Below are 16,265 nucleotides of genomic sequence, written 5' to 3'. Positions count from 1 at the left end.
CGTCCAATCGCAATCAATATCGCCATGAATCACCCCATTTTGCCTGACATTCAGCCTTCTAAACTATCGAAACAATTATCATATGCCTTTCGGCCTAAAATAGCCCGCGCCAGCCAAAACATGGTTACACAGGAAAATATATGAAAAACAGGCGAGAAACACTAACGGAGGATTTCAAATTTAGTTTACCCGCTTCTATTCCTGTAACGGGTCCATAGCTCCATCGCAATCGGCAGATTATAGCGCCATCCCTTTAGGACTTGCAATCGTTGCGGATGCGATATGATATTAAGCCATGGTTTATATGTCTGTCGGGTCCGCAGCTTTCATCGCTATCAGCGATCACAAAGGGTCGCTTAACACTTCATGACTTCCGCTCCCGAAGTGCCGATGCGACGATCGGCAATCGTAAATCGGAAGTTTATACATAATTCCGACGCAACAGACGCAATATTACAAAAAGCGCGATATAAAAAAGGACCGTCGAGTCCGCAATTGTATTCCCAATCGGAGGGTTTCGGGGGTGACAACCCTTTTGAACTTTGCGATATATATATTGCTCCGTCGTTTTAACTTTGGTTGCTCCGTTGTTGTAAATGCCATATAACTAAGTCTTCGGCCGTCGATAGTGTTGAATGCACATATGTATGGGTTTTGCCGCCGATGGTGTATACAGCCTATATACACGTCTTTCTGCCTCTGTTTGCGTTAAATGCATGCAAATATATATATATATATATGGGTTTTGCCTCCGATAGCTCCTCTTCTTTGGCATATATATATATATATATATATATATATATATATATATATATATATGGCTACTCCGTTTTCTCCTCTTGCTCCAATGTGGCTCCTCTGGCTTGGTCTGCTCCTCTTGGCTCCTCTTAGCTCCGAGTGCTCCTCTTCTTTGGCTTTGTCTACTCCTCTCGTCTCCATCTGCTCCTCTAGTGGCTCTGTTTTGCTTGCTCTGTTTCTCCAATGTCTGTTTGCTCCTCTTCTTTGGCTCTGTCTCCTTCCTTGAATATTGCCATATTGACATCAATGACAATCTGTGTCCAACAATCTCCCCCTTTGTTATTGATGGCAATATTCTTCTGCTCTCTCCCCCTTGAAATCAATGGCAAAGGAATGCATACGGACTCCCCCTGTCAAACTGCTCCCCCTGTCCTGCTGCACCTTTATGAATGAACTTGAGTGATGATAAAGAAATAACCCCCATCTTTTGGTGCAGATGTTCGAATGCTTCTCAAGGAAGAGGTTTTGTGAAAATATCAGCTATCTGCTCCTTAGTACTGATATATTCCACGAAGATATTTTGTTCAGCTACTTGCTCACAGAGGAAATGATACTTGATCGGTATGTGTTTGGTTCTTGAGTGCATCACTGGATTTTTGCTGAGGCTGATAGCACTTGTGTTGTCACAATAAACAGTAATTGGTTGATCTGTACATATGTCGAGATCCTTTAGAGCTTCCTTCATCCATAGTATCTGAGTACAACAGTATGCTGCAGCAATATACTCGACTTCGGCTGTGGATAATGATATGGATGACTCTTTTTGCTGAGCCAGGATACCAAACAGTCTCCTAGGAAGAATGCATTTCCACTAGTACTTTTCCGATCATCTATACTTCCAGCCCAATCAACATCGGTGTATGCAGTTACAGTCAGTGTTGAGTTCTTTGGGTACCAAACACCAAAATCAGAAGTTCCCTTCAGGTATCTGAGAATTCTTTTTACAGCTAATAAATGGGATTGTTTGGGAGCAGATTGAAATCTTCCCACCATTCCTACTGCTTGCATTATGTCTGGTCGTGTAGCTGTCAAGTATAGAAGGGCTCCAATCATTGACCTGTAATGAGTTGCATCTACTAGAGGGGAGTCATCATCTTTGCTCAATTTGCAGTTTGTGGTCATAGGTGTGTTCATGGGTGCACAGTCCTCCATTCCATATTTTTTGAGCATGTCTTTTAGATATTTGGTTTGAGATATACACAATCCTGCTCTGGTTTGAGATATTTGAAGTCCAAGAAAGTGGGACAGCTCTCCTATCATTGACATCTCAAACTCTTTTGACATGTTTTGAGAAAATTCGTGACTCATTTTATCATCATTACTAGCAAAAATCAGATCATCGACATAAACAAGAGCAGCTAGTAACTTACCTTGATCTGTCTTTATGTATAGATTACTTCCAGCCACTCCCTTTTTGAAGCCTTGTTGTTGTAGATAGTGATCCAGTCTTGCATACCAAGCTCTAGGAGCTTGTTTCAACCCATATAAAGCCTTTTTCAACTTACAAACTAAGTCCTTTCCTGTTGTTAGATCAAACCCTTCTGGCTGCTTCATGTAGACTTCCTCTTTGAGTTCCCCATTTAGAAATATTGATTTCACATCCATTTGATAGATTTTGAATCCTTTTGAGCAAGCAAATGCCAAGAACATCCTGATGGCTTCCATACGGGCCACTGGTGCAAATGTCTCTTCAAAGTCAATTCCTTCAATTTGTCAGCCTTTGCAAACAAGTCTTGCCATGTTTCTGATAACCTGTCCTTCCTCATTCATTTTATTTTTGAACACCCATTTGGTTCCTATTATGTTTTTGTCCTTTGGACGAGGTACCAGCTCCCATGTCGTGTTCTTCTCAATTTGGGACATTTCTTCTTCCATGGCTTTTACCCAATGAGGATCCTTGCTTCTACAAATGTTTCTGGTTCTATCATAGATAGGAGTTCAATGACTTTTCTCTTGGGTGTGATTGTTATCCTCCTTCGGGTCTCCACACCTTCATCTTTATCTCCAATGATCTGCTCTTCTGGATGATGTCTTTGGACATACTTCAACTTTGAAGGGGTATTAGGTGGTTCTCTTTCCTCTTCTTCTTCTTCTTCTTCCTCATCTATTTCTTCTTCTTTAGATTCTTCTTCTGCAATGAGACAGTCATCTTCATGTTCTTCAATTTCCTTTTCTGGAAGATCTTCATCAAACCTTTACATCAATGCTTTCCAATATTTTCTTCAGTCGATAATTGTAGCACTTGTAAGCCTTGCTCCGTGTAGAGTATCCAAGAAATATCCCTTCATCAACACAAGAATCAAACTTTCTAGGTGAGCCATCATTTATTTTTATGAAGCACTTGCTTCCAAAGATCTTGAAGTACTTCACCGAAGCAGGTCTTCCTTTCCATAGCTCATAAGGAGTTTTATCACAACTTGGTCTTAATTGAGTTGGATTCAGTGTATAGACAGTTGTCCCTGCTGCTTCTCTCCAGAATCTAGGCTGTAAGTCTGCTGCTAATAGCATGGTTCTTGCCATTTCTTGAACTGTTCGGTTTCGTCTTTCAACTACCTCATTTTGCTGAGGTGTTCTGGCAGCCGAGAATTCCCTTTTAATTCCATGAATATTACAGAACTCACTAAACTCGTTTGATGTGAATTCTCCTCCTCTATCTGTTCTTAGGCACTTAATTTTTGAATCCTTTTCATTTTCTACAAGGGCTTTTAGATTCTTAAAACACTCAAAAGTTTCAGATTTATACTTTATGAAATATATCCACATCATTCTAGTATAATCATCAACAAATAACACAAAGTACCTTTCTCCTTGGAGTGCTTGATTTCTAGTTGGCCCACACACATCAGCATGGATGATCTCCAAGGGCTTCGATGTACAGTGTTCATTTGTCTTGTGGCTGGTTCTGGTCTGCTTTCCATGTTGACATGGACCACACACTGCTTGATTTGGTTTGAACAACCTTGGGATGTCTTGTACAGCTTTGATCTTGCTGATATTGATCAGATTTTCGAAGCTTGTATGTCCAAGTCGCTTGTGCCACAGCGAACTCTCATCTGTCTGACTCAAGTAGCATTTATTTTCCTGAATCTTGTTCAAGATGTAAATGTTGTCTGGTGTTCTCACCCCTTTTACCACAAGTTTCCCTAAGGCAGAGTTCCTTATTTCACAGTCTTTGGTGTTGAAAACAACCTTATGTCCTTGATCACAAATTTGGCTGACACTCAGGAGGTTGTGTTTGAGTCCGTCAACCAGCAAAGCATCTTGAGCTTTTCCTTTTCCATTGATCAGAGTAATTGTTCCTTTTCCTACAATTCTGCCAGATCCGCTTCCAAAGGACACATTCCCTTCCTTTTTGCTCAGTGAGACAAACTTCCTTCTGTCTCCTGTCATGTGTTTGGAGCACCCACTATCTACAAACCACTGGTTTCCATTATTTTGAGCATATAGAGCCAGGCCGCATTTGTCCATGCTGGAGTTCTTGCTACTCGTCTTTCTTCCTTTGAGTGGGCAGTCTTGTTCATAGTGTCCATTATTGTAGCAGAAAGAGCAAATCAGATCAAATTTGGTCAAGGGATCAAATGAATTGAAGGTTTTGATTTGCCCCTGCCTTTTGGGGGCATATGAGTTGATTATTCGGTCCTTTTGCTTTGTCTTTTCACTTCGGCGAGCCATACAATGTCTGGCTTGATGACCGAAGTTTTTACAATGAAAGCAGTGTCCAAGAAAGATGGTTTTGTACTTGTTGAAACAACCATGGTTTGAGTCGATTTCCTTCCTGGGAATTACTCCTCCCTCGTTCTTTGGATTTGCATGGGCCCTTGGTGGAGTACAGGTTTGTATTTGCTGTAGTGTCCATGATTCAACTCCACATTCTTCTTTGGAGTAATTCTCTCTTCATTTTTGGGATCTGGGATGCACTTTTGATAACATACTTTTTCATCTTTTGGATTGCAGGAAAGTGCATCGGCATAGCTTTTCGCACTATTCTCAGTGCTTGAGGATTCTCCTTTGAAACCTATTCCAGACTTGTCATGTTGAGGTTTTTGATTTTTCAAAATAGTCTCAAGTATTTGAGAGCTTTTACAGCCCTTTTTAATGTGCTCCAACTACTTTCTCAGAGACACTATTTCGGCCTCACGTTCTTCACAAGTCTCTTCTTTTTCTTTAAGCTTTGCTTCCAAGAGATCTTCTCTCCTTCTTATTTCCTCGTTTTCCACTTTGAGAGAAATGATTTTGTTCCGTAGTTTCTCATTGTCTTCAATGGCGCTTATTAATAGTTCATCTGCATTTCCTTCCAGCCATGAGTCATCATCATCTGTGAGTGCCATGAATAATGCTTCTTGGCTTTCATCATGATCACTTTCCTCATCTAATTTCTTTTTGATGACCATAAACTCATCCTCATCAGACTCATCTTGCTTGGAGAAGAAGTTTTTCTTATTGAACCCTTTCTTTTTGTATGCCATTCTTTTAGAATTTCCTTCATCATCACTGTCATGTTTATGAGGACATTTTGCTGCATAATGACCTATTTTACCACATTTAAAACAGATAAGAGGATACTTGCCTTTAAGCTTAGATCCTCTCTTCAGCTTTTGTACAAATTGAGCCAATTCAAATTCCACATCTGACTCATCACTACATTCATTCCTTTCTTTCCCCTTCTTTGACTTTGAGGCCTTGAATGTTGCATCTTTGGAGCTTGGGCCACCTTTCCTCATTCCATAGGCAGTGAGAATTCCATGGAGTTCATCCATTTTGAGGGTATCTAGATCCTTTGCTTCTTCTATAGCGCTTATTTTGGAGTCAAATCTGTCTGGAAGAGACCTTAATACCTTTTGAACAATGGTACTTTCTTCCACTTTTTCGTCCAATCCTTTCAGGGAATTTACCACTTCAGCTACTCGGAGGAGGTATGATGCAATATCTTCTTCATCTTCCATCCTCAAACTTTCAAATTGTCTTCTGTGAGTTTGAAGCTTTGCCTTTTTGACTTTTGAGTCTCCATCGTACAAGCCAACTAACTTCTCCCACATTTCTTTGGCAGAGTTATAGTGCATGATTTTTGTAAACTCGGAATCAGTGATTCCACTAGTGATGGAGTTCATGGCCTTTGCATTTGCGATGTAGGCTTTCCTGTTGTCTTGGTCTGATGGAAGAGTGGAAGTCGTTTGGTATTCATTTTGAACAAAATTCCAGGCTTCAGGTCCAAGGGACATTAAGTAGTAGGTCATTCTTTTCTTCCATAAACCAAAGTTAGTGCTATCGAACAAAGGAGGTCTTCCTAATGCTTCGTGATTTCTCATCATGGTTGCGGATCCTCCTTCAAGTTGTTAGGCTAGTATGAAAAAGCCTGCTCTGATACCAATTGTTGGAAATACTGAGGGTGGGGGTGAATCAGTGTTTCTTACTATTTTTTTTTATTGTTCTAGTGATTGCCAAAAGCATATATAGGTTTGTATATGTATACACAGAACGCAGAAATCAACAGCTGGAATAAATGCTTTTATTAAAACTCAAGACAGTGCAATGAAATAAATACAATATACGTATATATCTGACTGTGAATAGTTGCCAAGCTCCAACTTGGACTTCAATGAGGCTCCAACCTCCAGAGCACTAACTCTGTTTTGCAATGGTTCTGCACTTAGGAGCACCTACCCCTAATGACTTTAGTCCTGTTCAGTTCTGAGGCTCCAACCTCTTGGGCTCCAACCCAACTTTGGTATACACTGGTATGCTGCTGCACTCTATTCAGCTTCTGCTGATTCTGCTGCCCCTTTTGCTTCTGCTGCTTCCACTATCTCATACTCAGGTTATTCATCACAACAACAGCAGCTGCATCAAGACAATTCTCTGTTATATAAGCCTGATATGCTGACATTTTGCTTCCTCTTTGCTCACTTCAGCTTCGGCTTCCTCAACACTTGCTCGACCTTCTGGCTTCCCTCCTCCATTCGCTTTAGCTTCCTATTCGCTCTGCAAGTTTTCTGACTTCCTAAGGACACGTGGATTCTTTAGAGAGGTCTAAATAATCCACGGAGAATACGCCTTCCCAGTTATGACTGTAACAGCGCTCTTTTAACAATGATGGTGGGCATACACAAAGCTCTGCTTCATTTAATGGATTGCCACGTCCAATCGCAATCAATATCGCCATGAATCACCCCATTTTGCCTGACGTTCAACCTTCTAAACTATCGGAACAATTATCATATGCCTTTCGGCCTAAAAGAGCCCGCACTAGCCAAAACATGGTTACACAGGAAAATATATGAAAAACAGGCGAGAAACACTAACGGAGGATTTCAAATTTAGTTTACCCGCTTCTATTCCTTTATCAGGTCCATAGCTCCATCGCAATCGGCAAATTATAGTGCCATCCCTTTAGGACTTGCAATCGCTGCGGATGCAATATGATATTAATCCATGGTTTATATGCCTGTCGGGTCCGCAGCGTTCATCGCTATCGGCGATCGCAAAAGGTCGCTTAACACTTCATGACTTCCACTCCCGAAGTGCCGATGCGACAATCGGCAATCGCAAATTGGAGGTTTATACATAATCGCGACGCAACGGACGTGATATTACAATAGGCACGATATAAAAAAGGATCGTCAAGTCCGCAATTGTATTCCAATCGGAGGGTTTCGAGTGTGATAACCCTTTTGAACTTTGCGATATATATATATATATATTGCTCCGTCGTTTTAACTTTTAACTTTGGTTGCTCCGTTGTTGTAAACGCCATATAACTAAGTCTTCGGCCGCCGACAGTGTTGAATGCACATATGGTTTTTGCCGTCGATGGTGTATACAGCCTATATACACGTCTTTCTGCCTCTGTTTGCATTAATGCATGCAAATATATATATATATATGGGTTTTGCCTCCGATAGCTCCTCTTCTTTGGCATATATATATGTTATATATATATGGCTCCTCCGTTTGCTCCTCTTGCTCCAATGTGGCTCCTCTGGCTTGGTCTGCTCCTCTTGGCTCCGTGTGCTCCTCTTCTTTAGCTCTGTCTGCTCCTCTCGTCTCCATCTGCTCCTCTAGTGGCTCTGTTCTACTTGCTCTGTTGCTCCGATGGCTGTTTGCTCCTCTTCTTTGGCTCTGTCTCCTTCCTTGAATATTGCCATATTGACATCAATGACAATCTGTGTCCAACAAAATCAGCATATCATACATTAAATAATTAATATGTTAAATTAATAAATAGAAGATAAACATATACATTAATTTTTTATACAAATTTAATTCAAAACAATAAAAATTAAATGGTCAATGTTTAAATTGTAATAGAATATTAACTAGTAATTACACACTATATATATAATTCTTTTTTAACCATTGGGCAAATGTAATAAGAGGGCTAACGTTCAATCATGTGTGCCAATGCTAAGTGTCATGTCCCTTCCCAAATAAATTTGTAATAGGTTTTGGTCTCTCCCAATTTTGCATAAATTTTGAACAGTAAAAGAACCCAGCAATTTTGACTTAGGAACTTAGGAGAAAGGAAAGTTGAATTAGATTGCTAGTGGAAGGTGGGGGCCACCCATATGGAAAAACGCACTTGATCACTTATGCAATTCGAATTGCCTTGGAGGGGAATCGAATGACTTAGAGAGGGGCCCACATGAGGGAAGGAAGGCCCACGAAGATATAAGGAGGCAGAGCTCCTCAATTGAGGCATTCATTCTTGCACATCAAACTTACTTGTGCTTGCTCGAGCTGCTTAGCCGAGTTAACTGGTTGTTTTGCATCGAATCTCTCAGGCGGGAGATTCAACCTTACCTTCGGGGGACTTCGAGTATTACCCTAGGAAGGCATTTTAGATTACCTTGAGGAGCACCAGGGAAGATTTGTGCCCATACCACTCAGCCCACATACCAGCAGAGTGTATTTCTGGAACACGCAAAGAGGGAAACACACAGAGGTGATTGGGGGTTCATCCGGGCAGCACTTGACAGGAAAACTTGGAGATTTGGAGTGCATCAGAGGACCAGCCTTTCAAAGGTAAATCATGCTCTCTTATGATTAATTCTGTGTGGAAAATGTGTTCCTGTTTGAAAAAAAATAAAAATCCAGTCAATCTTGGTGCTTATGAATAATTTGCAAAAACATAATGCTAAAGACTAAAATAGAAATTCATGGTGAAAAGATGCAGTTTCATGAATTCATTCACAAGTGGGCTGTTCCTCCATAAAGGACCCATAGAATTCCTGAAATATATCACAAATCAATATATGTTATAGAAATTCAATAAGGGAGGTCCTAAAATGGGGTAATGCTATCAAACTCCTCCCTTGTCTTCTCAACCCAGCAATAGGGGATATCACATAATGGGCGTGACCCCCGGCACTTTGCTATACAAGCAAAAGATGGCAATCAAGGAAAAAAGTAATAGAGATGGACAATTTACTTCCTAGAAGGATGTAAAGAGCAGTCCTAATATATCAGTTCAATATCGATATTTTCCCTTCACAGTAGTCCCTCAGTTTCACATGTTGTCTTGGACATTCGTACAAAGTTACAAACTTCAAGGAAGGTGCTCCATCCCTTGATGTCTGCTATATTCATCTTTTGATGTGTTTTATATCTTTACATTGTCTGTTGAAGATTATCCAGGTCTAACGAGGAGCGAAGAATGTGGCCTATCACATCCATTTTGTTGTGCAGTATACCATTCTTAATGAGTAAACTAACTTGAAATAAAATTTAGCCCTAATTAAGAATTAATTAAGGAGCGAAGAATGTGGCCTATCACATCCATTTTGTTGTGCAGTATACCATTCTTAATGAGTAAACTAACTTGAAATAAAATTTAGCCCTAATTAAGAATTAATTATTGACAGAACAGATGCTTAGGACGTGTTCCCCTCATAAGGTATGATGAAATAGCATATAGGATAAAACATGTCTACATGGCACTGTATCATTTATGAGATTACAAAGTTACAAACAGATCATTCCAAACAACCAAATAGAGATGCTTCAGAATTTTCTTCAAATTAGATAAATGACCTACCAAAATCCGTGCAGTTTTCCCAGTATCTTTGCGTGAATGCACAAAAACCATTGCTTGCTGACCACGTCTTATTGCTTCCAGAACCTGAAGTAGGAAATTGCAGAATGAGCTCCAAATCCACCAAAAGCGCCAATCAAGAAACATCCCCTTCCAAATAAATTTAGATTCAAACTGTGTAAATATAAGCAAGCTGCAAGAATACCTTATTATAACAAATTTCATTCATAAGATTGTTACGAGCAACAAAATTTTGCTCACTGACACCTATATATTGCTGTGTAAGTGGAACAGGACGGTAACTAGAGTCAAAAAAGAATAATCCAGTATCCACATTGACCCTCAAAAATTGTGCAACCTGCACAAAGAAAAATCAGAGGCGTAATGCCCAGGATTTGTTCATTCCATCAGTCAGTACATTTGAATTTTAAGAAACAAAGCCACAAATATTACTGGTTAATACTTACCTCTCGATAATTTGGAAGAGTAGCTGATAGGCCCACAATCCTTATCATACTTTGCGTTGACTCAACCTGTGAATGAACACCAACAGAGAAATGAATGGCATACCATAGCTCAATACCATCTTTCAATATTTTAAATTTTTTAGTTCTATTTTTCTTCACCCTTTGAAAGCTTGAGAAGTCCTCTGTTGTTAACCACTACATAAACTTCCAATGTATGAATAGCCAAGTAGATAGTGAAAATTGTTGAATTTGTAACTATGTTCGGACTTCATAATGTGCTTTTGGTCACTTCATGTAATTATATTTATCATTGTAAAGCATATTTATAAACGCTTGAGTCAAAGGAAAATTTATTTTGAGTCCGAGTCAAAGTCACATTGCAACTTTAAAAGATGTAAATTTGAATTTTTAAAATGAATTTTTTGTTGGTCAAAGTTGTCATTGATGTCAATATGGCATTGTTGAAGATGACTAAAACCATAATCCTAACCCTAATTCATTGATGGAGTCTTGTAAGCCTAATCCTAAAAGGTACAAACCCTAAATGACAAATGAAGTCTTGAATTGAACTTTACCTTGTAATGCTTGACAATCCTAAAGCAAACCCTAGCATGAAACCCTAGCAAGATTGTCCCTAAACCTACCTAGCATGATTCATCCTAGGATACCCCATATGCCCATGTGAAGATGCTTTCCTAGAACATATGATGAAATCCTAATGTGCATGAAAACTTAAGTTAATGTCAATATAGCACTCTTGAAGGCAAATTGATGCCCTAATCAAATTGAAGAAGACTTGATTACATGATACCATTTTAAGCAAACCATAGAAGGTTGTATGGCAAGTTCTAAAGTCATTAGAAAGTATGTCTTAACATTTGGAGGATGACCAAAAATCAATAAAGAAATATACCAAAGATTTTAGAAAAAAAGGGGAACCAGAAATTACTATACATACATATATATCACTATATATATATGGTATAACATAGCTAATAAAACCTATAGCGCATAATATAACTCTACTACCACCGTTCCTACTCTTTATTGAATGGTGTGGTTCCATAACCTCTTTGGCATGCAACTTTTGCGGTCCCCACACACACCCTTGTCAGCCTACGACGGTCCTTTCTTATCCACATCAACACAACTCGCAATCTGTGGTCCCTGCGGCTCATACACAACCCACGATTAGCACTCATCCACCGTTAATTTTCCCTAGATCAACGAGCAGGAGCAGTTGGCTTTTTTACCTTATGTCGACTTTCCAACTTCAATCAACATGCCTCCTCATTAATTGAAACGACTATATATATTTTAAACTTGTGGAGTTCGGTGATCGTGCACTGAAGCATAGAGATCTCGGTGAAGAAACAAAAGCGTAGTGAAAAAAAAAAGAGTAAGTTCACAAGTCTTGAACCAATGAAGGCATAAACTCTACGGTGAATTCTAAGCAAAGTTTCTATGAAATAATACTTCGAACCCGAGGAACCTGTACTTGCACATCTATAGAGATATCTTTGCACATTTCTTGCAGACATATTTGGACCTGTAGAAAAACTATTCTGGACCTGTGGAGAGATAAATCTCACACCTGTTGCATCCATAGCAGAGTTTTTTTCTTCATGCTTGTAACTCGCATTTGTGGCACAACTATATTTCGAACTTGTGGAGAATTTTTCTTTCGGACCTGTGATTACTTGTTGCAGAACTCGTTGCGGATAACTCCATTGCAAATCTTGCATGGAAATAACACCTTGGCACTCGTGAAGAAACTCTTGTACCAATTATCCTGTGACTTGACTATGTGGACTTATCATTAATTTCTGAACATTACCTTCAAATCATTTCAGACTTTAGAGCAGAAATCTTAATTATCTGTTACAATTTTAAAGAACTTGGCAGTATATTGAAGATCTTGGAAGCACAGTTTTTGGAAGCCTTGCCTTGCAAACCAAGGAAGCATAGTGTTAATTGAGCAGATCTTGATTGGAGAGCCTTCGGAGCAAGCTTATTTTTAGAGCAATCATTGGAGAATTCCTTGAAAGACTTGCTACAGACCTTGAAGACCTATTGCAGTCCTTAAAGAATCTTTGAAGGAGACCTGGAAGTGATTTTGTAGCACTATTGAAGATCTATTTGCAGAAGCTACTTGAAGGCATTATTGGAGACTTTGATACATTATTAAAGCCCTCATGATGTGACCTTGAAGAATACTATTTAGGTGACATGAAGAGTTGTGGACACACCTTCTGAGAATCATAAAGTTGTCATTGATTTGCTAAGCGAGGGTATTTGTTGAAGGCTAACTTGAAGATATTGTCAAGGCTTGTTGCAGAATGTTTTGGGAGGCCCTAAAGAACCATTCAACCTACTTCGAAGGGCTGAAGCAAATTGACAGGGTTGGTGCCCTAAAGGATAGGTCCTTAAGAAGATCAGGTTGAAGCATGTGCCAGTGGAGAGGGTTGGAGCCTCATAAAGACAAGGTTGGAGCCTTGTGGAAGATAGGGTTGGAGCCCTAGAGTTCGGAGCCAAATAAAGACCAAGTGGGTTCTTAAAAAAGTACAGGTTGGAGCCTGGTGGTTTGAAGATTGGAGTCTTCATTTAGGGTTGGAGCCCTGATCTATTATTGTACTTGATTCATATAAAGAGGATTGGAGTCCTCGTCAATTGTTGTTAATAAAAGTATTTATTTCGTTATCATTCCTTTTGTGTTCTATCTAAGAGACCTTAACTAGCATAAAAGTAACAATTGTAAAAGAAATATTGATTCAACCCCCTCTCTTAGTATTTCCAACAATTGGTATCAGAGCCAGTGCCTTCGCTCATAGCCTAATAGCTTGAAGGTAGATAGATCCTTAGAACAGCAATAGAAAAGTCAAGAAAGAAGGCATGCAAACCCTTTGATGGTGTCACCTCCTCAGTGGATAATCAAATTGGGAAAGCTCCATTGTTCAATGGAAACTTTGAAATATGGAAGGCAAGAATGAAGAATTTCTGAATGGCTCAAGGTTTTGAAGTCTAGGAATCAGTGGTTACCGAAACCACAATAGAAGAAGAAGAATCCAATGTGCATAATACAATAGCAATGAAGGCAATTTTGAGTGGGCTACCAAATCCTATAAAGATCAAAGTGGAGAAATGTTCATCAGCAAAAGAGCTTTGGGAAAAGCTTCAGGATCTTCACTCTAAAGGATTATTAGTCATAACCTCTGATCCAAAAGATGATGACAAAGAGCATCAAGATGAACCAAAGAAGACAAATGAAGGAAAAAATGAAGGGTCCGATTATATGAAGGAAGATGATGATGAAGAAATTCTTGAAGTAGAAGTTGAAATAGATCTTAAAGCAAAACTTGTATTTGCCCTAGAAGAGATAAGTAGTTTTAAAAAGGAAAATGAAGAGCTCAAGAAGCAAACCCAAGATTGTAACCATGACCTTGACAAGACAAGGAAGGAAGTTGACCTTTTCAAGCTTCAAGTACAAGAAAGAAATAAGGAGTTCACCAAGCTTAAGGAAAAATTGCATCAAAACAAGAAAAGACATCATGAAGAAGTCATATCCATGACAAACCAATTGGATAAAGCAAAGAAAACGGAGGACATTTTGTCAAGCCATCTTGAACAAAGACATGAGGACTTGAGTAAATTAGAAACAGAAATTGGTCAATATAAAGAAGAAGTCACCACCCTAAAAGCTCAGTTTGATGAAGCAAAGGAAGAGAAAAAGGTTATGGTATGTCAACTAAAAGAAAGGGATGAAGAAATTTTCCTACTTAAATCAAATATCATCTCTCTAAAAATCGAAACTCATGAAGCAACAAGAATAATGGAAGAAATGGAGAACTAGCTAAGTATGAAAGATGAAGATTGTGAAAAATTAAAAGGAGAGATTGTCTCTCTTAGAAAAGAAGTTGACTTGCTAAATAAGAATCTAAAGAGCTCTCAAACCCTAGATGACATCCTAAGTCATCAAAGATCCCCCCTTGATAAATTGGGTCTTGGTTATGCATGTGAACCCTCAAGCAAAAATGATGCAAACCCTAATGCATCAAACAACAAGAATGTGGAGAAGCTTGAAAGAGATGTTGATGCTCCAATTCCAGCAAAAGCAAGAAGATTAATCAAGATAACCTTAAAGGAAACCTTACTCCAAGAAGGTATGCAGAAGGTGTCAAGGATGCAAGAGGCAAAGGATATCATCAAAGGATCTCAAGGCAGAAAGACTTTAGAAGTTCATCAAGGCAAGCTCCATCCTCCAAGTACCAAAGTATATTTTTTGGTTATTGCTATTCTTGTACAAATTTTGGGCATATGGAGAAAGAATGTAGGGCATACCACAAGGACAAATATAATAGTCCCTTTCAGTCTCCCAGAAGCAACTTTGCAAGAAGAATTCATGCTTCCTCATTGATGAACAAGATGGAATTCTTCAAATGTCATAACATTGGACATGTGGCTCATGATTGTAACTTGACTTGGGTTCCTAAAGAAGCTAAAACCATGACTACCAAGCAAGAAAAGAAAGTTACACAAGTTTGGAGAAGGAAGAAAATTGAAGCAGAAAGTGTCTTGAATATTCAAGACATCAATTCAAGTTGTTGATTTGATAAGTACATCTTTGGAAGATATGATATTTCAAGTTTTGATGATGAGATTATGCCAAAAAGGAGACCATGCATATTGTTAGGGCGAGCAAGTCCATTGAAGAACATGATCCTTTATCCCCACTAAACATTCGATGGACCATTGTTGAAGATGCCTTTCACTTGAACTCAAGGCAACAATCTTTCTTGTCTTTGGTTCCATAAGAAAAAGGCAAGAGCAGCTTATGCAGGCAGGGGGAGTTGGTTGATCACATGAAGAAATGCAAACTAACACATCTCTCTTCTACCACATTGCCAGAAAAAGGAAAGCATGATGACAGGAGGAGCAACATGACAAGAAGAAGCATAATAGGGGGAGCACTTGATGAAAAAAGCTATTGTCAAGACGCCCCATTTGCCAGTGATGTCCAAAGGGGAGAGTATGTCGAAAGGGCGAGAATATTGGCATCAACAACAAAGGGGGAGATTGTTAGTCAAAGTTGTCATTGATGTCGATATGGCATTGTTGAAGATGACTTAAACCACATTCCTAACCCTAATTCATTGATGGAGTCTTGTAACCCTAATCCTAAAAGGTACAAACCCTAAATGACAAATGAAGTCTTGAATTGAACTTTACCTTGTAATGCTTGACAATCCTAAAGCAAACCCTAGCATGAAACCCTAGCAAGATTGTCCCTAAACCTACCTAGCATGATTCATTCTAGGATAGCCCATATGCCCATGTGAAGATGCTTTCCTAAAACATATGATGAAATCCTAATGTGTATGAAAACTTAAGTTAATGTCAATATGGCACTCTTGAAGGCAAATTGATGCCCTAATCAAATTGAAGAGGACTTGACTCCATGATACCATTTTAAGAAAACCCTAGAAGGTTGGATGGCAAGTTCTAAAGTCATTAAAAAGTATGTATTAAAATTTGGAGGATGACCAAAAATCAATAAAGAAATATACCAAAAATTAAAATAAAAATAAAAAATAAAAAAACCGGGAACCAAAAATTACTATACATAATATATATTACTATACATACATACACACATATATATGGTATAACATAGCTAAAAAAACCTACAGCGCATAATATAACTCTACCACCACCGTTCCTACTCTTTATTGAATGGTGATCTATTATTGTACTTGATTCATTGTAAAGAGGATTGGAGTCCTCGTCAATTCTTGTTAATAAAAGTATTTATTTCGTTATCATTCATTTTGTGCTCTATCTAAGAGACCTTAACTGGCATTAAAGTAACAATTGTAAAAGTAATACTAATTCACCCCCCTCTTAGTATTTCCAACAATTTTTTGCTCCAAAAGTGACAATTCGGCTTCCCTCCTAGTCAAGTTGGTCGTAGCCAA

General features: G+C 38.8%; 1 protein-coding gene across 2 annotated transcripts in view; it reads right to left on the bottom strand.

Annotated features, from left to right (window-relative positions):
- LOC149141562 (U5 small nuclear ribonucleoprotein helicase) overlaps positions 1-16,265 on the bottom strand; it is a 446,214-nt gene that overhangs the window by 313,011 nt on the left and 116,938 nt on the right. For both annotated transcript variants that reach the window (XM_089450021.1, XM_089450020.1), the window contains 3 exons: positions 10,294-10,359; positions 10,032-10,184; positions 9,830-9,913 (listed from right to left, as the gene is read on the bottom strand). In XM_089450021.1, the coding sequence (XP_089306147.1) occupies positions 9,830-9,913; positions 10,032-10,184; positions 10,294-10,359 (303 nt within the window). The remainder of the gene's footprint in view (positions 1-9,829; positions 9,914-10,031; positions 10,185-10,293; positions 10,360-16,265) is intronic.

Source organism: Pinus tabuliformis, chromosome X (genome assembly GCF_031772625.1).
Source record: "Pinus tabuliformis cultivar Carrire ecotype Pingquan chromosome X, CPIR1, whole genome shotgun sequence".
NCBI lineage: Eukaryota > Viridiplantae > Streptophyta > Pinopsida > Pinales > Pinaceae > Pinus > Pinus tabuliformis.
This window is presented reverse-complemented; position numbering and strand designations above follow the sequence as displayed.